This window comes from Falco punctatus (genome assembly GCF_963210335.1).
Source record: "Falco punctatus genome assembly, chromosome: 7".
NCBI classification, from domain to species: Eukaryota; Metazoa; Chordata; class Aves; order Falconiformes; family Falconidae; genus Falco; species Falco punctatus.
The window spans coordinates 49,605,601-49,633,523 of record NC_137587.1 but is presented as its reverse complement, the minus strand read 5'-3'; the positions used below and the strand labels follow the sequence as shown (position 1 = coordinate 49,633,523).

At 43.0% G+C, this 27,923-nt stretch overlaps 1 protein-coding gene across 2 annotated transcripts in view; it reads left to right on the top strand.

Annotated features, from left to right (window-relative positions):
- PSTPIP1 (proline-serine-threonine phosphatase interacting protein 1) overlaps window positions 1-27,923 on the top strand; it is a 51,640-nt gene extending 23,717 nt beyond the window's left edge. For both annotated transcript variants that reach the window (XM_080396868.1, XM_080396869.1), the window contains 12 exons: window positions 7,557-7,591; window positions 8,692-8,798; window positions 10,639-10,701; window positions 11,737-11,835; window positions 13,593-13,638; window positions 14,470-14,549; window positions 17,171-17,269; window positions 17,882-17,978; window positions 21,034-21,118; window positions 22,643-22,713; window positions 24,311-24,411; window positions 26,390-27,923. In XM_080396868.1, the coding sequence (XP_080252994.1) occupies window positions 7,557-7,591; window positions 8,692-8,798; window positions 10,639-10,701; window positions 11,737-11,835; window positions 13,593-13,638; window positions 14,470-14,549; window positions 17,171-17,269; window positions 17,882-17,978; window positions 21,034-21,118; window positions 22,643-22,713; window positions 24,311-24,411; window positions 26,390-26,521 (1,015 nt within the window). In that variant the 3' untranslated portion in view covers window positions 26,522-27,923. The remainder of the gene's footprint in view (window positions 1-7,556; window positions 7,592-8,691; window positions 8,799-10,638; window positions 10,702-11,736; window positions 11,836-13,592; window positions 13,639-14,469; window positions 14,550-17,170; window positions 17,270-17,881; window positions 17,979-21,033; window positions 21,119-22,642; window positions 22,714-24,310; window positions 24,412-26,389) is intronic.

Sequence of the window (27,923 nt, the reverse complement as noted above, 5' to 3'; positions counted from 1 at the left end):
CATGCACGTGCCAAGCAATTACCCATAGCACTTGCTATCAATTTGGTGGTGGCGCATCCAGGCTGACAGGGAAACTTGCATCAGCCCAAGTGCCTGGTAGCGCAGAGAGCACTGAGGCTCACTCTGGAGAATGTGCAAGCCTCTCCTGCCCTGGTGCTCCATCTCTCCCTTGCTCCTGAGCAGTGCAGTAAGGTATAGCTAGGCTCCTAGCAAAGACTGCTGGAGATGGCTTCTACCTTTCTAGTGTCTCAATTCACAGATCTAATCAGAGAAAAGGAAGAAGAAGAAAAAATATTTTGAAATTAAAATAGTGAATTAAGGATGGATGGCTTCTTCCCTAAACAAAGGTGAAGATCAGCATTCCAGGATTAACAAAAGGCTCCACCCAAATTTCTTTACTGGCCATGGAGGGTAGGCAGAGCCAACATGTTCAGAAACAGACAGCTTTGGCTGCCCTTCTGTGACTTAGTGGATAACTCATGGGTCTGACCTTTCCTAAGAGATTATAAGAGCTTGATTTAGGGGCAGAGCCAAGTCCCAGAGTTGGGATATGGATCCAAGTTCCCCTCAAGTTGGGGGAAGTTTGGACTCGGGTCCAGCTCCACTTTGATCCAACAATTTTATAGCTTGGCATAGAGAGAAGGCTGAATATACCGACAACATTTACTATTTTTCCATAAACCCGTGCCTGGCCTGGGTGGTGACCAGCTTTGCACTGGTATTTTCATCAGAGCAAATGTCTCACTGTATCTGTTCTGAAGCAGACAGAAGACACTTTGCTTTCTGTCATTCTGCATCCTCTGGCTGTTTGAGTTACACAGATGGGCAATGATGGGCATTGGTCTAGAGTAAACACTTCAAAATCAGAGAAAACTACAGTCTATTCAGGGCAGGAACAACTCATGAAAATTAAATATTTGGTTTTAATGCCTTAAAAACTTTGACATGGTGTGAAGTTTCTCTTTGTTTATATGATGTTGATTGCTGACAGTGCCTACTACTCCCAAGGTCAGTCCTTCAGTGAGGCCAGAGGGAGGGAACCTATATACTACCTATACTAAGAAAAGCTTGAAAGGACTATGCTACAGCTGTCCCTGTGCGTTATTCCTGTGCTTCCTCTTTATAGGATTCCATATTATTGCCATAGCACATCGAGTCCTAATAGTATTACAGCTACTTGACAGGCTGAACAGGGCTGTTTGCATCTTTAAATGCAGCTTTGGGTAGCAGTATTTCTCAAAGTCTAATGAAGGTGTTGTGCAGGTATTTGTACCTAAAATTTGCATTTGACAATCACCAAGAAAAAAAGTATCTTCCAGGGGTTTTTGCAGAAGATTTTACAGAACTTCCTGTGCCATGCTAGGTATTGCAGAGGAGCCGGAATTACTAATTTTACATCACTCATTTTCCCACTAATGCACAATTATTATCCTTTAGTCTTAAATTCAGTCATCTTTTAAACATCTGAGAGACTAAGGCTTCTGTCACTTCTCCTGGGAAATTATTTCACACCCCAGTAGTTCTCCATATCAGGAAGGTACTCAATACCCTTTCAAAAAGTCGATAAAAAGAACATAGGAAATCAGTCTGCAACAACCACCCAAAAACTTCCAGTATCAGAAAATAGCCAGAAGACCTTAAGAGAAACAACTGCATGACCAATCAATTCCGTTTAGCACAACTTCTGAAACTAATTATTTGGCTGCAAAAACTTCCCGTCACTCCCGCAGGACAAAGCGGTGCTCTGTGGCCGCTACGGAAAGCAGAGCAGCAGAGGAGCGGCACAAAGGCAGCGTGAGCCGCAGTCCCCCCCATGCAAAGGCCTGTTGGCAAAGTGTCCGTGGCAAACCCACACCTCAGCCAGTGCCAGATCTACTGAACCGGCAACGGCAGCACCACCACATGCGATGGACAGCCCGGCAGGGCCTCGTGTGCCAGTATCCACCCAGGAGCAGTGTGAACAGCTCTTTCCAACCTCAGAAACGCAGTCCCTGGCAGCTGCCCGGACCCCCTGATCTGAAAGGAGTCAAAAAACGCAGAGAACCCCCCACCTTGCTGTTGCTTCCTGCGCTTGGGGAGGAGAGGGGTCTGCTCGAGGGAGGAATTAGGCAGCAGTGGGGAGGTGCTGCCTGGGTTGTTACTTCAGCACAGTCAGGACCAGCACAAAACAAGAAGGTGAAGAGAATAAGCATCAGTAAATACAAGCAATGGGTAGAAGCCCGGGGAAGTCTATGGCACACTGCACCAGGCAGCTGCCATTGCTGTAGAAAACAGCTCTCTCCCAAGTCTCCCCCCTACTTTAAAAGCTTTTAGTTTTGAATCAAAGAAAAGAACAATTTCAACATCTTTTCAGACTCTTCCCTTCTCCCCCAAACTTTTGCTTCAGCTGGAGCAAATTGCTGAACTCAGCTAAATGTATAATTAGATTCAACTGCCCATTTTTATTTACTGAAAGACAGATGAAGAAATATGCTGCTGACTCAACAGAAAGATAGTAGGGAAGGCTCGCTGAAATAACACCAGCCCTGGGACTAACCTCCATTGCTTTGAGAAACATCTAGGTGACAGCAGCCACCAGGTTCCATCCCACGTGCTGTCCGGTGCCTGTTCCCTCAGCGCTGTCAGGGCCAGAGGAGAAGTGACCCCTCAGGCCCCGCACTGCTCCCGCTCAGTCAAGACACTTCACTACTGAGTATCAGCAGTAATACAACATCATGACCTAGGACAAGAGGACAGCGTTGTGCCTCCACCTCTGCAGATTCCTTAGCACCAGAAATGTGGGAAACCGCTTTGACCTGAGAGCTAGCAGGGGATGAGTTTTTGTAACTGCCAGGGGAGGTGCAGCTGACTTCAGTGAGGTCCTCGCTGTTCTTTTTCAAACCAATATTGGAAATGGCCATAGCAAGCCTGCAGCTACAGAAAAATTCCTAAGAAAACTAAAATGAGAGAGGTAGACATGCCGCAATGAGGAGATGTGCTGCAATCACTTTTGTTTTATTTTTTACTTGAAAAAACCCAAAGACAGGGTTTCTAAAAGAAGCTGGTGCTGGTTACCATGGGCATAGCAAACAAACACTCCAGCTTCCAGCTCAAAAATAAAAGTTCCCTGTAAGCGCTACTTAACCGCCAAAGGACACAGTCTTTCAACGTTCAGCCTGATTCAAGCAAATTCAGGCGTTCCGGCTGCTTGCCCTTGCCTCGAGCACTGCAGCTGGGAGAAAGTACTTCCTACAGGGAAGGAAGATACCCTCTTTCCTACCCATGACACAGATCTAACTCAGCAGTTGCTATAGGCCTCGGCAAGTTCATTCTAATGTACAGAAGGATGCACATACTTGAATCTAAGTGTAAGACTGCAAGAAGGTTCACACAGGCTCAGACCAAAACCCCTTCAGCCCAATGTTGTGCCCCCAACACTAGATCCCAAGGGAAGAATAGAAGAATAGGGGAAGCATGAGAGGACATTTCTCCTAAATAATCTTCTAGCCTTAGCAAATGGTAGTTCAGGGGCTGCCACACCAGCAGCAGCTTTGTATGTAATAGCCTCCAATAGAGTTTTCTTGGGTCTTTTTCTTATTTGAAACCCTGCAACATTTTCACATCTACTGAGTCTTAAGGTAAAGCAACGTACTTTCCTGTTAAGTGCAGAAGTGCCATTTTCTTTGTTGATTTTCAGCTCACCTCACCACACTTGCCATGTGAGATCAGACATGCATGACAAAGGCAGATTAGCTTCTTTCCAGCGGGGTTCCTCAACACACCTCTGCACTGGTGAACTGCACTCCCACTGCCTATTCTGGTTCTTACAAACAACTCAGGTCCGTAATAACACCAAGGCTATGGAAAAGGTTGGCTGCTTCCTTCAAGCTAATCACCTGGATGTGCCAGCACAGTCCTGAGAATGTGTATGCCTGGGAACATGGGTAGCTGGGAAGTCTTAGTGAAAGCACTAGAAGGAGAACATTGTCAGGGCTAAAGTGTTTAAAAATTTTAAAGATGTCTTCATTCCTACCTTATACTAATTTCAAAGCCCTGTTATCCCACTTTTTTAAATAAAAAAAAAATAATCACAATTTCATAGTCTCTACTCATAAAATAAAATTTTAAAAAGTTGATAACAAAGCTACAGCCGTGTATTCTTGGCAAATGCCAGGTTACACCAACATCCAGCTGGGGAGAGGGAACTACATGCTATTAAGTTTAAACTGCGGTATAGTTTTGCGCTCGCCATATTCTGTGTTGTACACAGGGGACAGGATATACAGAAACTGGGGATTTTCAGCTGAGTTACAAACTGAGATCAAGTTTGCAAGTATTTGATGGTAGCACATGCAGTAATGATGTCTCAACACACTATAGATGATTCTCAGCAGAGCTTGTGCCTTTCAGAGGAAACACCTTTCAGGCTGCAAGGTGACGGAATTTCCAGGCAGTAGCTTTGGGAGCTCTTTAGCAGAACAATATGAAAACAAAATATGGTATGAAGCTCAGTTTTCAGATACATCCTTGGCTTCAGCTAAAATAGAGCCTGTGGAAACTCCATTCTTTCGTAAAATAACTGATGTAAACATGCAGTAGCTGGTTAAATTCTGCCTAGTCTGACAACAGCTATTTTTGTCATTTTCTCTGTTTGTCTCTTCTCATGTATATGAATTCCTGATTTTTTCCTTCCCTCTTTTCCACTACCATCTCATTCAGACCTTGGGAAAGGGTAGTTCCTTCAAGCCCATGTCTGCTCTGCCCTTTTCTGCAGCGCCTGAAATAGAATATTTCAATGAGTGTGAGATGGGGGAATCTGTAACGAAATGCCAATTGCTGCTTCCTGTGTATAAATATAGAGTGTGTGTCACTTAATATACAGAATCCTCTGTATTATTCACACAAAGCAGGCATTTTTGAACTGAATCTAGAAGTCATTTTGGAAGGTCACATCTTTCCATGACTAGTTATTCTCCACTCAAATGTTCTGAACCTGCACAATTTATACGCTTGTACTTTGAACTTTCAGGACTCTCTGAAAATGGGCTCAAGCACATACTCTGAAAGACCTAAGCCTCTGCTCAGTTCCTGTTAAATCCAACCTAGATAAGTCCTCTGGTGATGAGGATAGACATTTTTGAGCAGTGCTGCTCTCTTTCCAAGAGACATGAGGAAACTTAGTTTTATGTTAAAGGTACAAAAGTTGTTTTGATTGTTTTATCCTTTGATATGAATGGCATAGGTCATTCTGGAGTCACAAGGGGTCTAATTTTGAGTCTATGGGCACAGCTTTACATAGAAGAGAAGGTACACCGAGATAGCATCCTGCTTGCTCCTCTACCCCAGCAAAGTCAGGGATGATGTGTCCACGCTCCCACTAACTGGCCCTGAGAGTGACGATACAGGCCCCTTTCCATTCAGTTTGGGGCTGTTTCCTCTTCTGACACATATCTGAAAATATCCAAGCACCAGAAGCAAAACACGTATGCAGACACACCACAGCACTAGAGGAACCCTCCACATTTCTTGCTACTTTCATGAAAGATATGCTACAGCCAACCTGACACTAAGTCTGGCCTGCCGCACGGCGTGGCCTCCCGTAACAGCTGATACGACTATTCGTGCTAGCTAGTGCCTTGATATTGTGAATTTATAGAGACAGAAAAGTAGACTCCACTGATCAGAGAAAGGGTGCTGCTCATGCCTTTTCTCCACTACAGGTGGCTTTGACATCACACCACAGCTGGGACCGTACAGAAATCTTTCCAGTTGCACGGAGTGGCATTGCCTTTCTGTTCATAGCTCCTCTGAGAACCAGAAGAAAACATCCTGGCAAAATTAATTCTTTGATGCTTTCACCACATCCCCACTAAGCAATGTTAGACATGATTCTCTTGTGAAATACTCTGGCCTGGCCTAGGACTTGGTGGTGAATTAGTTACCTCCCTGTTAAAAGAGCACAACATGTCCCCTTCTTTTCTTTTTTGCGATGCAGACAGAATCCCAGGTGCAAATTATTTGAAACCAGATGCTTCTGAACTTGTTTCCCCACGCTTTGCTACTGCCACTGGGCTCCACAGAAAAATGTTAGTAAAACCCACACTGGATCTTCCCTGTGTGGCAGGAGGAAAGACAAATGTTAACCATGGCCTCAGAGGAGATAGGTATTTGGTTGGTTTCCTAACTGTGTTATCAGGATCTAGGTTACTGGACGCAGGGGATAAACAGGGCTGCTGGAAAGTGGTCTGTAGAGTTCATCTGGCAGAGGCTTCTCTCAGTTTCAGAAAGAATATTTTTAAAAATTACAATAAGAACAGAACATTGTAGACCACACTGACGTTAAAACAGAAACCCTCCAGAAAGGAAGGTGGGGTAATTTCACCGTCTATTCACCAAGCAAAGGTAGAAAAGAAAGGAAATTTAAAAAGAGTTGTGGTTTTCCGGTTAGAAGAGCCTGTTTGCCTTCCTGTGTAAGGGTGTAAAGGGACTCTCTGAATTACTCAGTTAAACCAGTCTATAAAGGCAAAGTACTGAAAAAAAACATAACCAAACCATCAAGCCTAAAGATGCAAAAAAAGAAGAAGAAAAAGAAAAAGAAAAAGCTCCAAATCACACCACAGCCCTGGCTTCTGCATATATAAATGACCTGCCAGCCTGCAAACTCAGAGCTAGAGAAAATTATGAAGTGGAAATGCTTTTTACAGACTATGGTCTCTCCTCTCCCATCACGTCTATGCTGGTATCTCTGGTGCTTTCTTAAAATGGACTCTGGCTTGCCAAAAACCAGGACATCAGGCGATCTGTCGTTACCCTTTCGTGCCCTTCTGTAACTCTACCTTGTAAGCCCACTTAGTTGCGTAGGTCCATCTGGACGAACAGCGTAACATCTCTTTCTGCTCATTCCCACCCGTACTTCACAGCCCAGCACTGAGGCCTGATTTCACAGCGTGGTTTATTTATGCTGTGCTTCTGGGATGTCGAAAACCCCCGGGAGCATCAAGGTTTCAAAGCCTCCGTAGGCTGCCTACACCATTTGTGAGTCTTTGAAAGGAGAGCGAGCTGTGCCACATGGGGGTGCTCAGAAAGCGTAGTATGGAGGATGCTGCAGAGCAGAGCTGCTCCAGCTTCAAGGGTGACTGAGAAGGAAAAATTTGCTGGTGCTGCATTCGAGACAGAGGGTGGAGCTGGTTTCGCTCTGCCCTTCAGACTAGAGCTCCAAAAGCCAATTCCCCTTGCCCATCTTTATTGCACTCAGTTCAGTTGTATCTATTGACAAGGTGCAAGAACAGAGAAACGCCTGTTAACATTCACAGTCACAAATACAGTGGGATTAAAAAAGAGGCTGCACAGAAGGAATAGTGCAATTCCTTGCTTCATGGAGTATTTTATTACATATCCTGATGGTAACAAATTGATGATATTGTGCTTGTTAGCATGATCAACTTTTGTTACCAGACTATTAAAGAGTTTTATCTCTATGTGGATCTTTGAGATTCTGAGGGAACGTTTTTTTCTCTAGTTCACAACCCATCCTTAGAAGTTTATACTAATAAAGCGCGCTTGTTTCTCCTTCACAGCACACTGAAGGCAGCATTTGAAAGGCTCAAGCAACGTAAGTATTTACATGTTTATTTCTGACCCAGGTAAGAGGCACATGAAGTGTTCATCTCCTCTGGGGTCTTTCATCCTCTGCCCCCCTCTATTTCCAATTTTTAATCCCAGTCTGTAGTGTGGAGAGTGGAGGGAAAGGACACTCACTGAGAGTCCTCCAAGGCTGGGCACTCAATCCACTCTCTGGTAGCAAGGAAAATGGCTTATTGCTCAAGTTAGTTTTATCTGGATCAAGTCACAAAACATCAACTCTGTTCCCTCTTCTGCAAACCACTGATGTCAAAACAACATGCTTTCTAAACGCGTCCAAGGTTGAATGGAAACCTTTCACACACAGAAAATGCTACACCATCACAGCCAACAGGACAGCATACCTGGCTACTGGCACCTGCTGTTTAGATGAAAGCACCTTTTGAAAAGCAGCTGGTGAATTAAGGTATTTTTAGAGCCTGGGTGGGGGAGCTCAACATTTCTGGAAAATGTGGGGTTCCATTTCAGAGGCACCAAAGCAAATAAATGCAGAGAAGTTACCAGCCACTTCAAACAGCACCAGCCAGGTGCTTTGAAATTCAGCGTGTCTTTGCTGACCCTTGGAAATTCTCAGCTTGCAACCTTGTCTAATGACATTTGTGCAAGGCTGGATGCAACTGGCAAACAGCTGCCACGAGCAATGACAATCCAGCAGTGTAGTGGAGGGAAAGCAGACACAGGGGGTGAAGGAGCAGGTCAGAACTCCCTCCCTCCCTCTGCACCACAACATCTGATCTCCAGCTCCAGAAGGAAAAGGGGTGGCTGGGGTAAATGGGGATATGAAGAAATGCAGCTGGCTCTGCACTTGCCAAGGCTGCTCTGAGCAGGTGTTGCAGTTCTGCAGTGTGGAGTCTTGCCCCTGCATTTTGCAGGCACTCGAGAGGACCTGCAATAAGCCCCATTCGGGTTGTGTGAACCCTCGACAACATCAGTGCATGCAGAAACATAGGAAGGCCTTTTTTAAGGCTGCCCTGTTCACTGCAAGTCACTCCCAGAAACATCTCCTGAAAAATGTAACTTCATATTTAAAGACCTTTCTACTGACTGTATATGAATTCTGATTTGCTTTAGAAATCGAAAGTGTTGGAAACTCTCATATCCAGCTGGCAGTAATGCTGAAGGATGAACTGAAAGGCATAGAGGAGTTCCGAGAAAGACAGAAGGAGCAAAGAAAAAAGGTGAGGAACTACAGAAATATTGAAACAGATTGGGTCACTGGTCCACGCTGGTGACCTTTGTCCAGTCATAGGCCGTGAATGCTGTATAATATGATAAAGCATGCCCAGTGTGCCCTGTGCACTCCATACACTAGACTGGAAATAAAGCAGTGCTCAGAAAGCACTCAGTAGATAGAGGCTTTAGTTACTTTTACTCTCTCCAGTGTAACTGCAGATTCTATTATTGTTCCTGTAAGAACTTAATCCTTCCTTTTCTCTTTTTTATACCCTTGCTAATTGGCTTTCTTTTGTATAATCCTGCATGATCTCCAACGTGCACTAAAATAAAGGGGTAACACAAACATTTAAAAACATAAAAGCAAATGAGTATCATGCTGAATGCAATACCAATACATGTCGAATTACAATTTTTTTGAATAAATAGCACCTAGTTGATGGTGTATAATAAAAACATACAAGTATATTTAAGGTGGTTTCATCCCCTCTGATCTTACCAAGCTCTAAGTCCCTTGAAAAAGTACCTCTCAACAGCGACAACAGTGGTAACTCTCACACCTTCTCTGGGGTTGAAGACAAAGATGGGACAGCCACTTAACACTGAAAGCACTGACTGATAGAGGAGTAAAATAAAATATCCAGTTCTGTTCTAATTTTAAACAAATTAAAAGGCATATGACCAGTATCCAATGCCACAAAAATCTTGTATCTACAACCCTGACATAGGAACCTGAAACAGCAAAGAACTCTGAATATGAAGTGGGTAAAACTGAGATTTGAGTTCCACAGTGATCTGATGAAGCAAATAAGGCATATAAAAGCAGACAGCACGTAGTTCATCAGCACCTAGTTCATCAGCAGTTCTATCCCACTCCTCACCCGTTGCCACTAGGATTTGCAAAGAGGGAAGCACACTCTCTGTTGAAAACATAAGCCTACAACTCAGCTGGAAACAGTTGAAGGGGCCTGGAAAAAAAGAGAAAACCTGCTCTGGAGTCTTTTTTCCTCCATCCAGCATGTGGCTGTTAGGAAGTCAACATTATACATGCTAGATGGTGTCAGCATTTTTGGTAACCTCCCAAAATGCTGTGATTCATATTTCACTGTAGCTGCTTTTGGGACTGTGCTATTTAGTCCAACGTAAAGCAAGCCTCTGGGTAGCCCCAGATTTTGCTTGAGCAGAATATAAAGATTAAAGGACCAAAAGTCCTGAAGAAACCCATACCCTGCCAAACAGGAGCATATCGCGCTGTCACATAAGGCTGTGCATACCACAACTAAAGCAATAAAAGAGAATTCAGCACTGTCCTTCCACTGCTGACCAGATGACAGTCTGGAAATCAAATCACATTGAGCATAAATTTGCCAGAAGCAATGGAATAAAAATTACACGTTTGTGTTTGAAATGGACAACTACCCTTGCTCACATGGGTGAGAAGCAGTTTGGTCTGCAAAGATGTGGGATCCGGCTCTTGCACCAGCAGGAACTCCACTGCTGGCAGAGCTGATGGGCACTGTGACTGGGTGTTACACTATTTAATCTCCTTATGGGAAAAAAAAGAAAACAACGGGGAGGAAGAAAATTAAGATCTACATCCTCTCTGCTATTAATGGAAACCACTGAAGCAGAATTGTCTTGGATTTTTTTTTTTTTTTTACCTGGCACTTGGATGCTCTCTGTACCACTTAGAAACCTGTCATTTATAAAAACAGAGTGAAGTAATTTTCCCCACAGGCACATGGCTTCTAGAAAGGCCCTGACAATGGCTTTCCTATCCTGACACTAAAAAGGGGAGGAGAAAGTCCAAAGCAAGAAGTTCTTACCTCTGCGTGTTTCTTACAGTATGAGTCTGCAATGGAGCGCATGCAAAAGAACAAACTGTCCCATTATAAGAAAATGATGGAGGTAAGCAAGGAGGTTTTGTGCAGGTTTCTTGATACAGACTGACCCCAGTTTGAGACAGGGTGGAATCTGTATCACATGTACCTATATTTAAAGAATGGGGAGGGGGAGATATGTGCCTCCTGCTACTAGGAGGAGGCTCATCTTCCCTGCTACACCCACTGAAGAGTCTCCAAAACAAATACGCAGAAAGTTAATGTGGAATGAACATTACTCCGGGTCAAACCAGATTTCATTCTTTCTAGGCAAGGTTACTTACAGAAGCAAATGTAATTTTTCATACCGTAAATACAATTTTTAAATTGGTGAGGGAATCTTGTGAATAGGAGGAAACCTCTCCAAGTGGAAAGCTTGCATGTACAGGAACTGCAGGCAGCTGGTTTTGGTTTCCAATGGGCAATTGCCTCTAAAGAAAAGTAGTTGCACACCTGCCAGTGCTACAGCTGGAACTGTACTGACAATTTTTATTTAAACATGGTTGTTCTAAGTGAGTCTCCAAGACAGGGAGGTCTTTTGGTGCAAATCAGGATTTATTTGCTTCTGGGGACTACACTGAGACTGTTAGCTATGGGGTGCTGGCTGTCTCACAGCTTGGAGCAATGGGCAAGGCATCATGCTGACTTCAGCCAGCTGATGCTCCAAGTCACTCTGCAGAAAGGACAGCCCATCCTCAATGGCACCCTGGGAACATGGGCCCCCAATTTTGTCTCTGTGCTGTAGCTCAGACAGACATCTGAGTCACCAATGGTGCTAGAGCTGCCTGTGCATTTGTGACTACCCCCCTGCAGGGAGCTGGCTGCAATTGTACAAAGCAAACAATTTCAGGGCTGCAAGAAAAGGACCCAATTTCTGCTGCCAGCCCCAACTCCAATTTTTCAGTTCTATCGTCTTACGGTATCATTGGAAAATTTTTCTGTTGCCCAGACTTGGGCACTGATGTTCCCCCCCAGACTGCAAAATGCCTATAACATCACACTGGAGACAATCCAGCCTTGTTCCCTAACCCAAACCCTCACATCTGATTTCATTTCAATACAGTCAAAGAAGACCTATGAACAGAAGTGCAAGGAGGCGGATGAGGCTGAGCAGTCCTTTGAACGGACAAGTGCTTCAGGCAACCAAAAGCAAACAGAAAAGGTACATTAGAAGACAGACAGAAAACTGTGGGGTTTTCTCCTTTACCAGGTACAAGAGAACACAATTTAACAACCCATTGTCTGGGATGCCAGGGGCTGCTTTCCCTTCTAGTTAACTTCTTACAATCAAAATTAAACCAAATCGCCTTCCCAAGAAGGTCTTCCTCCACAAATTCCTTTAGTAATCCTGATCTTGTTCTGTGAAAGACCAAGCATTTTCAAAAAGGCTGGGAAAGGACTAAATTACCTGATTCATTTATGACAGGCTATGATCTAATTGTTCTATGAATTCTGAAGGGAAATTGAATGAGATTTTTATCAGAGATTACTCACACAAATAAAGAAACAAGTCAGAAGTATTCATGCAGTTAGTTTTGCCTTTTGGTCACTTACATTTAGTAGGCATAGTATCTGACATTAAAATGCATATTTTTCCTCAGTATTTTTCTCCTTATGGTTAATTTTATTTCAACTAAATTTACAAACTCAAAAATAAATCATTGGACACTGCAGTCCTTCATTGCATTGTCTTGATACTGGTAGCTGACAATTCACTAACTTTTAATGGGAACATTTTACAGCAGAACAGACGGGAGAAAACAAAATAAATTAACTCCCTTTGGCTCAGTAAAAATCAGTGCAGTGTAAGCAAAAAGGGTCAAAAATCATCTCAAGGACAGGGGGATGGAGACTAGAAGCAGATCAGAACTTCACATTTTATTTCTAGCATTTGCTAATCTTTGATGAACAAAACCCTCTAGCTTAGCTGTAAAGAGTGGATGAAATCCTGGCCCTACCGAAATTACACCAGAACACTTAGCAACTTCAATGGCATCAAAATCTGACCCAGCTCCTTTCATGCAGAAGGATCCCAGGGTGCTTCATTACTTCCACACACATGCCAGCATGTTTGAAAGGCACAGAGGCATTTCACAAGAAACACGTCAGCTGTTTAATTCTGCACTCACAAACAGTTTGGGCCAGGAAGCAAGTAAGAATGAAGCTTATGTTCCCAGTTTACTACACATTTTCTAACCAGCTGTGATGAGGAATACGGGCATAAGAAACCGTACCTGAGCCTTTCCTTGAAGGGCAGAATGGAAGAATGTATCACACCAATGACTAGAGCTGTGCATTAATGTACTGTCATCACCATCTGTGCAGAAAGACCTGGGAGTACAGAGCTGTCAATAACAGCTGTATTTTCATTTGTTAAAAGCTGCAGGTTTAAAAAAGAAAATTTCTGCTTACAGTGAATTTTGCTTTTAGGCTTCTGAGTTATGGGAAATAATCTAGCATTTGCAGAGTGTTTTAAAGGCCGTGTTCTTTCCATTTGTGTATTACATGAGGAGCTTGGAAAATGAAGAATTCTAACTGCCATTTATTTCTGCTTATAAATATCTATTTCAAAAGTACATCAAACACTTCAGAAAAAACAATTCAGCCAGTAGACACAAACTTCAGATCGATCACAGTAGCACTGAGCTCTTATGGCAGGGATGTCTGAATGGAAAGATGTAAATCACCACATTTCCCTTGAAACCAGTAGACCTATGGCTGCATCTGTGAAATTCTGGTCCCTTCTCTTCCATAGCGCACATTCAACAGAACCATGCATCAAGGCAGGACAGCCAAGAAGTGTTTGCAAGTTTGAGCCTTTCCTCTAGAAAAGGAAAGGGAGCAGGCAGCAAAAACCCTTGGTCAGAAGCAAAAAATACAGTCAGAAATTAATTTGGGTTGTTTCTTTTCCTGTTTCAGAGCCAGAACAAAGCCAAGCAATGCAGAGATGCAGCAAATGAAGCAGGTGATGTTCTATTTGCAACTGAACTAAGATTTTTCTCAGCAAAGATCTACCACCACACTGATTTTGGTAAAGCAGCATCCAAATTACCCAGGCTGGCTCTGTCTGAAGTCAGGTTTCCCAGAGTCACCTACCCAAAGATTAATGAAGAAGCTTCTAAAGAATGACAACCTGATAGTCATCCACAATCACTTTCCTTTGTGGAAATGCAACTCTCCTGCTTTCATTAAAAAATTTATATAAGACCTCCTTTAGGGACTTCACCCAGAAAAGAAAAACTCTTCTTGAAGCAAGTTTGAAAGCACAAAAGAATGACAGTTGAATTGCTCCCAGCCAGCCCAAACCAGATACGCAGTCCTCAGGTTCCCTGTACATGAGCATGGTAGCATCCTCAAGCCAGAAACTAAGTATATACCCAGAAGGACCCACCAGCAGGCATCTGAACTGGTTCATGAGTTCAGACTTGTCCTTCACTGCTTGTAAAAGTTTCCATGCCTTACCTGTCTGGCTCAGCACGGAAAGAGCCTGAGGAGGCTCAGTGCCCAAGTATAGTCCAGGCTTTTCATCTCTGACTTGCATTATCCCCACTGTAAAGTTTATAGATGATTAGCAAACCATACCGACAGATTCCTTACTCTAATATATTGCAAAGAAAAAAACATATCTTTGTGACCCACCAGTTTCAGGTTCACATATTATTGTGATACTCTAGCAAACCAGGCCTAAAGTGTAAGAACTGCAGCAAAGTCCTAAGAGGCAGAAAAAAAAGAAAACCTGTATCTTTTTTTTGTTTCCTAACTGTTGGGTTTCTATTACGCGTGTCTGTGTTTACAGAGAATGTGTACAAACAGAACATTGAGCAGCTGGATAAGGTCAGGACAGACTGGGAACAGGAACACATCAAAACCTGCGAGGTAAACATTGACTTTTGTAGCAATGTATTTCTGCACTCGTTTTTTTATCCTACTTGCAGATATCAGTCTAAGATCTGAGATACTGTCCCAAGGGCTTTGCTGTTTGCTTTATATGGAATCTCAGTAGATGTCTTTGCAAAAATACTGCAAAAACTAGAGTTGATTTAGGCATAGTTGCTACCTGTCTTGCTTACACTCTCCCTGCATGTTTGGCATATGTATGTAAATATTAAGGAGGGGAATAAGTGCAGAGGTGTGGGAAGTGGAACAATATATGAACTGGTACAATCTATTTGCAAGCATTTTCTGCCAGTTTTCACTTACAACTTAACGTAAGAATACACTAGCTTTGAGATGCCCTTTAGATTATGTTTTGCAAAAAACATCCAGAATGGCTACTTGTTCCAATGCAGGAGAGGTTTTTGTGTTCATTTTATTTTAAATCTTACAAATTCAATGGAGATTAAAAGTAAAATTTTCTGGCTAAGCTAAAAAAGTACGTACCATAGCATTCTGAGAGCAAAAATATCTAAGGCACTCAGAATCTTTATTTTGTGTAGCACTTTATATTCACTTCCAAGAATATTTGCCGTCTGCCATGGACTAATCTTTCAGTGGAAAGGTGGTGGTGAAAAACTGTTTCCATTATGTTTGAGGATGGACAAGATTTGCACTCGGCTAGTAAGTTTTGCACAATTTACAGGAACCCAAATCAGCCACACATTTGGTCATATTAATGCTTCAAGTACATTTGCCCATCTGCTGAAGTATGATTTCACTATGTTTACTCATTGCGGGCTTTATTTCCAGATAAAATAAAATGCCAAGAGCATAGCTTTCCAGTTCTCTGCTTCCCCTTAAATATTCCCTATCTGGGAGAACTGGAAAGTCCCATGGCTAGCACAGCAGACTTTCCACAGGAATTGTGCCAAGCCTTATTTTTTCCCAAGATGCACATTTTCCCCTTTCTTAAAAAGCCATCAAACAAGCAAAATGTTCCACAACCTAACACACTTCATTTCTCCTCCATGTCTAAATTCTGAATAGCCCACAGAGCTTGTGGCTTGCCTGCTGCTTAGTTCAAACAAGCATTCATAAAGGAAGGGCATCTTTAACACATTCTTTTAGAAGTGGTTGTAGATAGAAGAACTAATAGATTTTTTGAGGCGTTTAAAACTAGTAACCAGTACAAAAAGCCAGTTATCCCTGTGGTAACTTTTCTGACACCTCCTGCTTAAAACTACTGGCTGCATAGTGGGGAATCTGGAAGTGCCAAGGTTGCTTAGGTGTCTGGCTGCGCACTGGACATTCATGGCCCAAAAATCTTGGCTAGCAAGTGGCAGTGCTGGGACTACCATCATCATGGGGGCTGTGTGATACTCCGTGGCATGAGACGCCCCAGTTCACAGGCAGTCTGGTGACACAAGCTGAAAGAACCACAGGGGCTGTGTCTAACACACCACCCAGCTGTATTTTGCAAAGGGCCTGACAAGGCCGGAGTCACTACACTTGCCTCTCTGATGATCTGTGTTTCCCGACAGGACATCATTTACCCGCAAAATTCCCAGTTGGCTTTTGTGCTATTTCAGCAGCCCCTTAGGGGCTAGGCTGCAGCCATAGGCTTTTTGTTCAGAATGGATATTGAAATACTCTCCACCCTTCAGGTTTTCCTTAAAAGCTTTTTCTGTCAGAAACCGGTTGCAACGCCAGCTTACACCCTTGACAGACTCTTTTTTCTGGTGGTTTTTTTTTAGATAGTAAGATATTCAATGGCAGGCAGTATGCCCAACTGAGTGTTCTGCTGAACATTGTATACATTTGTGGCGTTCTGGACATAATTACTAGCAAGTGGAGATGGAAACAGATGGCTCGAAGCATCTGAGCTTTTCACACCTCATAGAAAACCAAAAATTGATGTTCTACTTATAACAGTACAACTTAGAGATCAGGGTGGGTTTTGTTGCTTTGTTTTGATTTTTTGATTTTTGTTAAGTTTTTAAAGCATTAGTTTATCTGCCTCTTCCCCCATCTCAGTTCACACCTCTCTCTCTTCCCCCTTCATTCTTCTCAAGCTGTGCAACAACATGAGAAAAACAGACAGATGAAAAGAAAGAAAAATGCCTTCTCTTTAGCATGAAAATAACTTTAGAAACGAACAGAAGCAACTCAAGAGAGCCTCAAAGTTTCAAAAGAGAAAAGTTTGGAAAGACATTTTAGAAGGCAGAGATGGATAGTTTTGGCTCTAACTTTATCATAAATACAACCCTTTCACACCAGCATTCTACTGATCAGTTAAATATCGACATTTCAGTGTGATGGGCAGACAAGACACCGACTCTGAAATCCTTGGCAGTAGAGGTAGTGGTCAAATCCAGATCCTGATTCCCCTCCTCTGCTTATTTTTGTCTACAGAACATAACTTTAATTTGATGCAATCAATTAAAACAAATTCTTGAGCATGAACAAGTAATGTATTTTCTCCAGTAATTGTAAACACATCCTTTACAAAGGATCCTTGCAGACTTATGAACCTGACCCAGAGAAGCCCCAGCCCTGTTGCTCCCTGCAATGCGAATAAATAACTACCATGAGGCTACATCACATCTCCTCTTTGGCTTTAGGTCTTCCAGCTCCAGGAGTGTGACCGCATCACCGTCCTCCGCAACTCGCTGTGGGTTCACTGCAACCAGCTCTCCATGCAGTGTGTGAAGGACGATGAGGTAGGGGCACCTGCCAACTCGCTTCATGTGCAGAGGAGCAAGGCTCTAACAACCAGCACTAGCTCACCCTTCTCTGTGCGTCCTGTCTCCAGCAAACCGGCTGTTGCGCATGTTCAGTGAAGGGGGGGTACTCCCAGTCTAGCTTGCTCCCTCCAGATGTAAACATACCTGCAGACAGTCTGTGTCACACTTGCTGGCACTTGCTGTCTCCCCTCAGTTTGCTGGGGAATGCTTCCAGCTACCAGAACACTCAGTTGAGTATATCTGGGCTCAAGCACAACTTTCAGAAAGGCATCCAGTCATGGTCTCAAAATTGGAAGACAAAGAATACGCTAGTTATGAGGCTGAACGATTGTTTCCTCCTGTTAATTTGTTGCATTGAAAAGCCCTGGACTGCCTTCATCCTCCTCTCTTAAAAGAATATCCAGAGCACAAATAAACAATTGCGTTTACAAGAATGTTGGTATGGGGGACAGGCCAAAGATCCATCCAGGTCAGACAGGTACCAAGTATAAAGTGTCTCCTAAGGGGAAATTATTAGAAAAGCATTAACTGTTGATTCAATATGAAATGTTAAAAATTAAATTAATTTTTTTGGATTCTGTTTTGTAGCTGTATGAAGACGTTCGGGTAAGCTTGGAGAACTGCATTGTAGAGTCAGACATAGACTACTTCATTAAGACCAAAATGACGGGAACACAACCTCCAGGTAATTATTCCAATTGGTCTTGTTAGATGAGTCACCCATCAGGCTGAGGCTGCAGGTGTGTGGTACACGCCTGTTGGAGCTGAAGCCAGCCAGAGTTTCTGCTCTGGCTATTCATTCCTACCCACTGCAGCTCACTTCCCCCGCACTGTGCTGCCACCGCTCCTTCTGCGGCACTGCGAGTGGGATAGCTGAATGATCCAGGTTAAAAATAACATTCCAGAAAAGAAGAACACAAGTTGTCCCGGCTTTGCAACCAGGCTTATTTCACAGTACTGACACCGCTAAAGAGGTGGCAAACTGCCTTGCAGAGATGGCAACTTCAGTTTCCTGCAACGGTGACAGGTCAGAGCCAGTTTATTGTGTAACTGCACCCTGGTGTCCCCTTGACAGACATGCTGCCTTTTAATTTATAGCACAGAGAAGACCGAACTTTGTATTGTTTTGTTCCACCTGCCCAATGGGGGAAAGCATCTTTTGTCCACTCAGGAAGTTGTTTGTATAAGGGCAAGATTCTAACTGGGAGGAATTTTGAATGAAATTGGCTTTGCCCCAGCATGCAGAAGCCATGTAAGGTTTGCAGACTGTCCGGTAAAGCCAAAGCAGCCTTTTTATAAACCTAAATGATGAAAACATCTGGGCTGAAACAAGACCGAGACAGCAAGAGCTAAGAGCAGTTGCAAAATGAAAACATGCTGCTCCAGGGTAGGAGTTCTCCAAACACATCACCTATCTAAGGATAGGCTACCTGATGTTTCACACAGCCGGATACAACCCCCACCCTCGCACTTCAACAAGCAATACAAGATACCTACAGACTGAGTGAACGCTTGCACTTCTGTGCAGCTGCTGCAGTAAACAAAGATTCACAGCCTTTGTAAAAGGAGAGAAAAACCCCTACTGCATCTACTGCATCTCTTCATTAGTTGATGATACATAATCTGGGCTGAAAAGATCTGTGGCTCCCTTTTTTAAAAAAAATCCATGCACAGATACTGTTTCACTTCCACTAACCGCTCTAACACCGGACTGGAAGTCACAGGCAAACCCCCTTACCCTGCCCCCCGCAGTGTCCGCAGCGCTTACTTCCCTTCAGAGCGGGGAAATAAGCTATACTGGCATAAGAAAATTTTATACTGACAAAAACCTTCCATGCCGGGAGTTCTATAGGTACAAACACCAGCAGTCTGAAGGCCCTGTCCCAAGGGATCATTATCTCATACAGGAACAACTCCCACCCCTCTGGTTTTGTTGCAGAGTGCAGAGCTGGCAGCAATTACAGCCCAGGGACTGCTTCCGTGGAGCTGGGCGCTGCCACTAACTCAGCACTGAGCTACCCAAGGCGTTCTTCACTCAGCCTTTCTGTCATTACACCTATGATGATTAAGAATTAGGATATAGGGATTATTTTTTTTTTTAATTAATATATTGAAACTGGTGCACTGGATGCCATTTTGCTGCTATAGTTTATTCTTCACAGAAGGAATTTAAATTCACTGATATAGGAGCATTTATCAAGGAAAAACTACATTTTCACTGGCAGAAGGGAGAACTATGCCTTCCAACAGTGTGAAACAACTTCTGTATACTAAGACATTTGTAATTCTCAGCTAGGTTTTGTTGAGTTTTTTCTGTGTGAGATTTCTCATTCTCCGGTTGCCTAGGCAATAGTCTGCAAACAACTCTTGGCTATGACAGGACTAAATTCTAATAAGAAACAGGTGGAAAAACCCTTGAGAGCTTTACAAAAGGCGAAGAAAAAGGCTTGCTTTTCTGTTGATTTTTTTGCCATCTTCTAGAAGTTCTGGAAGTAATATCCTAGTATCTCCACAGCTCTGGCTAATGACTTTGCACAGTAGCACATGGTGAGCTGTTGGCCTGTTTTATTGCTTGCAAAATGCAGGAGGAAAGCCACATGTTTTGCACCTTCATCTTAACCAAACCTTTTGGGTTTCTTGATGCTGTTGCTCACTCCCCTCTTCTACCTAATCTTACAATGCATTATAGACTAGAAACTATACCAAGGTAACAATCTAGAAGGGTAACAGGAGACCCTTAAGTTGGTCAGAAAAATCCCTAATTACTGTGAGCCTTATTTGTAGGGGTTTTTCATACTCGCTAGTTGTATGTGCCTGCTCTGCTTATGATCTTGGCTGACCCAATGTGAGAATGTCAACACAACCTTTAGCCGAAGTCCAATCTCTTTTCTTATTTTGCAGGTATCAGAACTGAGATAATATGGTATCACAGACTTAACTCATGTTTGGCTTTACCACAGAGAAGGCAGAAAGGGTATATGGCCACCAGCTCTAAGTAACTAGACTAGATGTTATGAGACGCAAAATAAATAAATACATCTGTAACTATTTAATCTGTAAAGCTAGACTTGGAAATGGTCTCAATTTCACCCTTAACGACACCATAAGGGAGAGTGAAGGAACTCTAACATAACTATATTTGAGAGAACCCCCAGATCTCTGTGAGTAAACAACAGAGGTGGACAGGGGAGATATGAAACTTAGGGAGACACTCAAGCACAAGGGGAGACCAGGAAATTCCTCATTATTGCTGCTGGCAACAATGTTCAGAAATCTCCCCAGCTCTGACAAAAATTCCTGAGTCGGTACATTAAGAAAAAAAGAAGCAAAACACACTGCAGCCAGCTGTATCATGAACATGGTCCCAGGCTCACAATGACCACGCTCTGCTCCCTTAATGCCTGAGCTTTAAGGCAACAGAGGAAACAGTCATGGAGCTAACTGCCTTCTTAATTAGGGTTAGCCACAGCCATTAGAATGGTTCTTCAGGACCTTGACTGTGTTTGGTTCAGGACAAGCATGCCTTTCTACCAAGGACACACCTGCTTACAATCATCTGAATGCCTTTTGTTAATTCCCCAGCCCCCCTGAGCTGCTGCAGCTGCTTTACAGGCAGGAGCAGATAGGTGCTGTATTGTGGTTTGCTGCAGCAACCCCTGACAGTTGCATCTGGCTGCATTCTGGTGGGGAGAAAAAAGTTTTGCCTGTTTGAACATCTTATTTTTATTTTCTTGTTGCAGATGCGATAGGATATGAAAACTATTACAGCAGAGAACCAAACAGAAGCAACAGCAGCCCAACCCAGTCTTGTGGCATGATGAAGAGGTGAGTGGCACGCTTCAGTTCCCAGAATAGGTATCTCTCTGTACGAACAGCAATGTAAGATGACAGGCAACAGGACTTGTAAAGTTATTACTTCCTTCATCGTAGCAAGAGGCAGCTATGTATCTATAAATATAACTTGACAAAAGAAGTAAACCTATTAAAAACAGTCAGAGTAATTTTGCCATGTCCTAGTGGGAGGAGAGAGGGGATGAGTTTATAAAACAATTAGTTAGCCAGCAATGGATAGCAGTCGCTATTTCCTCTTTCCTCGTGAGTCACAGCACAGAGCAACAAAAATAATTTGTTCAAGGGAGGGCAAAGGTGAATCTTGCTAGGAGCAAAGGCTGGGGAGAGCTGTCTTTTCCAGCAGTATCTCCCAGCTTACTGCACCGCCCCGCTGAGCAGAACAAAGAGCTGTTCTCTGTATCTAGAGCAAAGGAGAAAACACTTAGCAGAATAACTGTGATGATTAGGGAGGTGATTTTTCCTTTTCTGATCCATTTACGCTGGTAAATGCTGTAGCATGAATGCAGTTGTATCAGCAGATGGGCAGGGTAGATCTATTGGTTTAAATATTTTATACTAAAATGGCTAATTCACAGTGGGAATGGCATCATATTTAAAGCAGAGGAGCTTTACACTTTGACAAGCCTTATTACATGGCAAGGAGCAGGCTGTGAACTCCCCCTTAAAATATGGTCCAGGCTTGTTAGTGGGCTGATTAGGTTTATATACAATACCTTGTTTTTCAGTGGGAAACCGGGTCTTCTATAATAATGAATTCTAACACTGCATTCTATAGTTACAGCAGACAACTGCACTGCCATTGAGAATACAACTGTGCTCTGCATGGGCAAGCAGCGCAGAGAGACTCAGTCCAAGTTTTTCAGAAACTGTTGAGTTTGGACATCCGTCTTCCAGAAACACTGAGTGTTCACCAGATGAAAAATCAGACCTTTGAAATATGCCTTAAGCATGAGATGCTGTTTCTAGCTGTGCTTGAGAATCTTAACCCATTTTCTCATTTTAGTTAGTCTCCAGTACCCAGCTGTGATACAGAAAATAACTAGGGATAGATTAAAAAAAAAGAATTTTCACTTAAACTCAGTTTTTACAAAAGGCCTATTATACAAGCTTTGTATGTTAAATTGTATCAGAGTTTTCCTTAAAGACAAAGAGATGGTAATTTCTTACACACAACTAATAATTCTCATAATATTAATGTTGTGAAATAATGGGAGTTTTGCATCACGAGCCTTTGGATCAACAACAAAATAGTATCTGATCCATTCTGTGGTGATCCATTTAGTGATGGCCAATGGTTCTGCATTTTTAAAAATATATTTTTAACTGAAGATAAATATATCTACAGCATAAATGAAAACAGTCAGCCACGGGAAGAGGTGACATCTACCCAGTGCTGCAGCAGATGGAGGGAAGGTTGAGTCAGACAGCTGAGATGAAGGAATGCACATACCCAGCCCTGCTTACTCATTTTGTCATTGGCTTCTCTTCATTCTGCAGATTCTCAGGACTACTGCATGGAAGCAGTAAAAATAACATGGAGATTGCCAGTCCTTCAGCCCCTCCTCTTGGTATGCATCTTCAGGAAATAAGTTTATCAGATGTGTTTGTTTTAGATCATATTGCTAAATCAGTCTTTGACACGGAGCAGAAAATGGTACAGCAAATATTCACATGTTGGCAGTCAAGAGTAAAGAGTCGTTTGGAAACAAATTTAATTGGATGTGTATTAAACAAATTTCACAGTTTGAACTGCCAAATAATCCATATAGTCTTCAAAACCTCTGTCTAGGCAAAAGGGAACTGTACATTCAGAATGACACGGTATGACTTAAATAGTTTTCTCCTAAGGTAGAATACGCTACCTCTAAAAAGCCCAAGAGAATACCTAAAGTTTATAACAGACCAGGTTCATGCCTTATGAATGCAAATATCCATCTCATTTCACAGTTACACTGCCTTATTGTAAACCTTGCAGCTAGGCATTTATCAGATGACATTTAAAACATAGTATTTTGACTATGCAGAAAGTAACAGGTTATGACATTTTCATTGATTTAAAACAAAACCATTTTAACTGTGATTCTTGCCTAATGAAAATAAAAGCTGTTTTAGAACAGATTTAAAACATACCCAAAACAATTTCCTTTGTCAGGCCTGCCTGCCTGGGCATCCAGAAATGAAGCCAGACTATCCTATTTGGTGCTCAGCCAGGGGGGACTCTCCAGTGCCATCAAACAGCAGCTGGACCTACCAGGCACCAGCCTGGGCTTGGGCACATGTAGAGCAATGCAGTGCTGAGCAGCTGAGGGTCGTCACTCTTCCTGAATGTCCTTAGGCTGGGGACAGGAGGGGAGAACATTCCCTGGAGAAGACCCTCAGGAATGGCAAACACACTGTGTTCAGAGTTTTCAACTGCTTCCATGCTTGTCTTTCAAAATTTGAGAAGTCAAGGAGCTGACGGTGCTCCTTAGAGCAGGACAACTAAACCACAGATTGACTGGGGGAAGGTACAGGCACCCTGGCCGCTCCGTGCGGTGTCGGAGCACTGTCATCCCACCAAGGGGTTTTATGTGGGAAACTTCTGCTCACCTCAACAGCAGGGGAAGCTGCCAGGCAGATGCTGGGAAGGAGTAAAAGGTTTCCCTAAGTATGACAAGCTGGATTAAAACATCTGCCAAAAAAGATATGTCAGTGACAAATAGCTATCTGGGAACTATGTAAACTACTGGAAAATGTCGGCATGATATTTTGCATTTTTCTCAAGGGAAAAAGAAAAGCTTTATGTGAGTCACTGAACTACCAGAATTTTATACTACCAGTAGCAACCATTTTAAACCACATTAATCACAGCATTTCCCATTTAGATCATTTGGATTGTGCTTTAGCAGGGTAAACATTTTTCCCAACCTCGATGAGGCTAAAGCTAGTTTCTGACCTCCCACAAATTTCAATGAGTGCATTGTCCTCTGATTAATGGGACACAGTTTTTGTGTAAGACTTTACCTACAGTTCACAGCAGCTTTTCTATACATGTACATCTCCAGACAGAGAGAACAGAAACCCTTGTATTTGTGAACTCTTGCATATGATCCTATGCATTTATAAGCAACTGAACTCTTTGTTTCTGTGGTGGTTTTGTTGTGTGTGTGTCATCCCCTGGCCCAGGAGAGAAAACAGACAGAGTCTATGCATCCATTTTTGTAAATGAACAAGCTGGAATCACATCATCACAGGACTACAGAGTACTTTATGACTACACAGCTCAGGTAATGAAAGTCTTCAAAATACCTCATAGCATCAGATTTAAAATAGATTATGTTGATCCAAACATTTTGAAAGTGTTAATTCTGTGAAGGAAGTGTTATCTTCACTTCACAGCCAGGGGTAGTTCAAGAATTATTGGTCAAGGTCACATGCAGAAGCCAGGAATCCCAACTGCCAGTTCTTGATGCACATCACTAGACCATGCTGCCTCAAGATGAAATAATAAGATTTTTTGCAACTGATTAGTGTAATCACTCCTCAGCTGTTACAACGTCCTTCTAGAGATACAGAAGACAGCAAACACAAGGAAACTTTATTTTTTAGGGGGTGATGGCTAAGTATGCAGTATTGTGCATTTTGAACGTAAGTCTCTTGTGAAATGTTTTCCTAGGGCAAATGGCTACAAACTGTAGAATGTAAGAATACGTGACAGATACATATCTAGGAACTCTCCTCCATTTGATCTCACTTAGCATCTGGAGAATCCTGCTCCAGTTTAACACACTGGCATTCCATGCTGGAGAGGGCTGCAGGGCTGAATGTCCATAAAAAATGACACTCTTTCCCTGTACTTCCAATGTTGCAAGTTGCAGAACCACAGTGGACATGGTCCACGTACCAAAAGATTGTTACAAGGAGCAACCTGCATCCTTACCTGGGATATTGAACTCCCACTGGCTTCAGACCTATGTAGGCACAGTACCATTAGTAAAAGGCTATGAATGGACTGGTTATCAATGTTTTCTTACCAGATGGACTCCAGAACCTCTTGGACTCTTGCTAAACCATTAGCCTCCCCTAATGGGACTTTCACAGTTTAATTACATGTCAGTTTAAAGGTTTCTTTTATTAGCTTTAGATTAGCAGAAGGAGCAGCTAACAGTGCAGAGAGACCCTCACACCAAAGGGATCTGCCATCAATAGCCAACACTGAAGAAATGCTGGCATGTGACAAATTAGATAGCCAGAGAAATTATGAAAGCAGAGAAAGGGCTGGGAAGGAGCGCTTTCTCTTAGGTACAGTAACATTCTGACACCTTTTATTATAAGCTCTTTGTTTTAAACACTGTATTATTATCTGCCTGAAATTTCACCCAAGCAGAGCTGAAAGTACCACACTATTAATGGCCGTTCCCCTGAGGAGACTGCAGGATATCTTTGTCAGATCCTTACTCCAGAAGTTGCCTTGAAAATATGACACACAGAGATTTTCCCTGCTGAGAAAAGACCCTGTTACTACTTTTAGTAAATTGTATATTGAGGCTTCTCACTTTTTGAGTCCGTTCTTACCTACTCATGTACATTAAATTTAGGTTTAGCTGATGCATCAGACGTATCTGGAAGCCTCTCCTACCCTGCTTTGTATTTTACCACACTTCAGGTAGCAGAGTGGCTTCCTATGGAAAATACGGAATATAGAAAAACCAGCAGCACTGAATGGGCTGATAGCCACTTGTGAGCTCAGCACTAGCTTACTTGCAACTACTGCATTTGTCTCGGAGGTAGAAGTTACCTAACGGAGGAAGAGTCACTGTACCTCCACTGGTCCTGCTGTTCCATATTAAAAGAACTGAGAAACCTATTTCAGGCCTGGATTAGTAGAGACGCTGTTGTCATCTCCCTTGGGAATTAAGCTGTCCACTGTATCATGTAGCAACACCTGCAGCCTATGGAAGGGTCATGGTTTAGGACAGTCGTATTTAACCCTTTCTGGCATTCCCCAATGATACAACAGTCAAGTTGCTCAGGAGGAGATACCATGAAGCCTGGGGAAATTTGAGGATCTTAAGGAAATAGCCATCTCAGTAGTGCTTAATCCCTCACTGTCTGGTATTTCAGGTTCATTCCCAAACACAGGGACACTGGCAGACTGTTGATGAAAGGCAGGATAAAAAACCCCAAACCCATCAGATATGATACATGCTTGGGCTCTCCTGTGCTCTCAGGTTAACTATGTTTCCTTTCTCTATTTCCTTTCAGAATGTGGATGAACTGGACATCACTGAAGGAGACATTGTAGTTGTCATTGAAGAAAACGAGGATGGCTGGTGGACAGCCGAAAGGAATGGGCAGCGAGGCTTTGTGCCAGGGTCTTATCTTGAAAAGCTTTGATGAAAAGAAGCCCCAGTCATCAGACTGGAAAATATTCTATTACCGAAAACAAACAACACACAAGGTCTGCTTCAGCTGACCAAGGGCAACCCATAATACTATTTTCTGCAACTACAAGTCAGGAAATAACCAACTGACCATGCTTCCCTCTTCCTTACTCCTGCCCCATCCCAGCACCTCCTGGCCTACACTGTCTGCAAAAACCATCTTCACCTCAGAGAGATTAGGACTTGCATTTCTTACCACAGTTCTTCCTGTCCTGGGCACACTGTGCTGCCATCAGTGTCACAAAGCTTGGCCAATCTGGGAGGAAAATCCGGCCCAGAACTTAACCGCACTAAAGGAAAAAGATGAAGGAAACAAGTGCTGTTTCTCCAGGATGGAGGACCACCTCCAGCCAGCCTGTGAGCCACCCTCGTGGTCACAGCAGCCATATTCTTGCCATGGATCCCCTCCTCTCCCTGCACAGCCCATGCACGCATTTTTGACAGTGAGGTGGAAAGCACACACAGAAAGCATATAGCTTTGATGTTGCAGGCTCTTAGCTGTACAAAGCAAGGAAGAAGCTCTCTTAAGTTCCTTTTAACAGCCCCCTTTCAAGCTACCCCCTTACAGCATGGGAGTAACCTGAGAGAAAGATGGGGAACCCTCCGCTGTTCTTTGTCAGTCAGATGAAAATACAAAAACAAGGAATGCAGAGGGAGAGGAGAACCTGAAGGACTGAGACACATCACTAGTAAGAAAACATAAGGCACTTCCCATCACAGCCATCTCCTAACAGAATGAAACCCATGCTACCCATGGCTCTGCTTTGCACTGGATTCTGGGGCAGCAACATAAGGACAGATGGTGAGCCAAAGGCTTGCTTGGTCAGATGGTTCCCCTGACACCGCACTGGGCTCTCTCATGTTTAAAAACCAACAAACCCAACAAATAAGCAAAACCTCCAGCAGTGCTGCACTGCCCTGATCCCCCTCCTCCGAACACCAGAGAGAAGTGCCCGTTACCTCCTCATGCAATCTCCATACCCATGTCATCGATTCATTCTCCTTTCAACTCCTCTGTCCATCTGGCTGATCCTCTCCTTCTCTTCTGCCCACAGGCTTTTCTATTTCTAACTGCTATCTACAGCCTCTGCACCTCTGGGGTGTCCTGGTTCCTTTCCAGACACTTTTAATATCCTTGTTTTTTAACAAACCAACCCTCTTCAGAGAAGTCGCACTGTGCAGGTTCACTTTATTTCACATTTCAGCTCTATCAGTCTTTCTAGTTTAGTATTTAAGAATGTTCCCAGCTGCCACTGTACTTATCAAGGGATCAATAGATACTTTCTGCCACTACTCCCTTTTCAATATTTTGAGACGGTTAAAAAAAAAAATCAAAAAAAAAATCAGTGATTTGA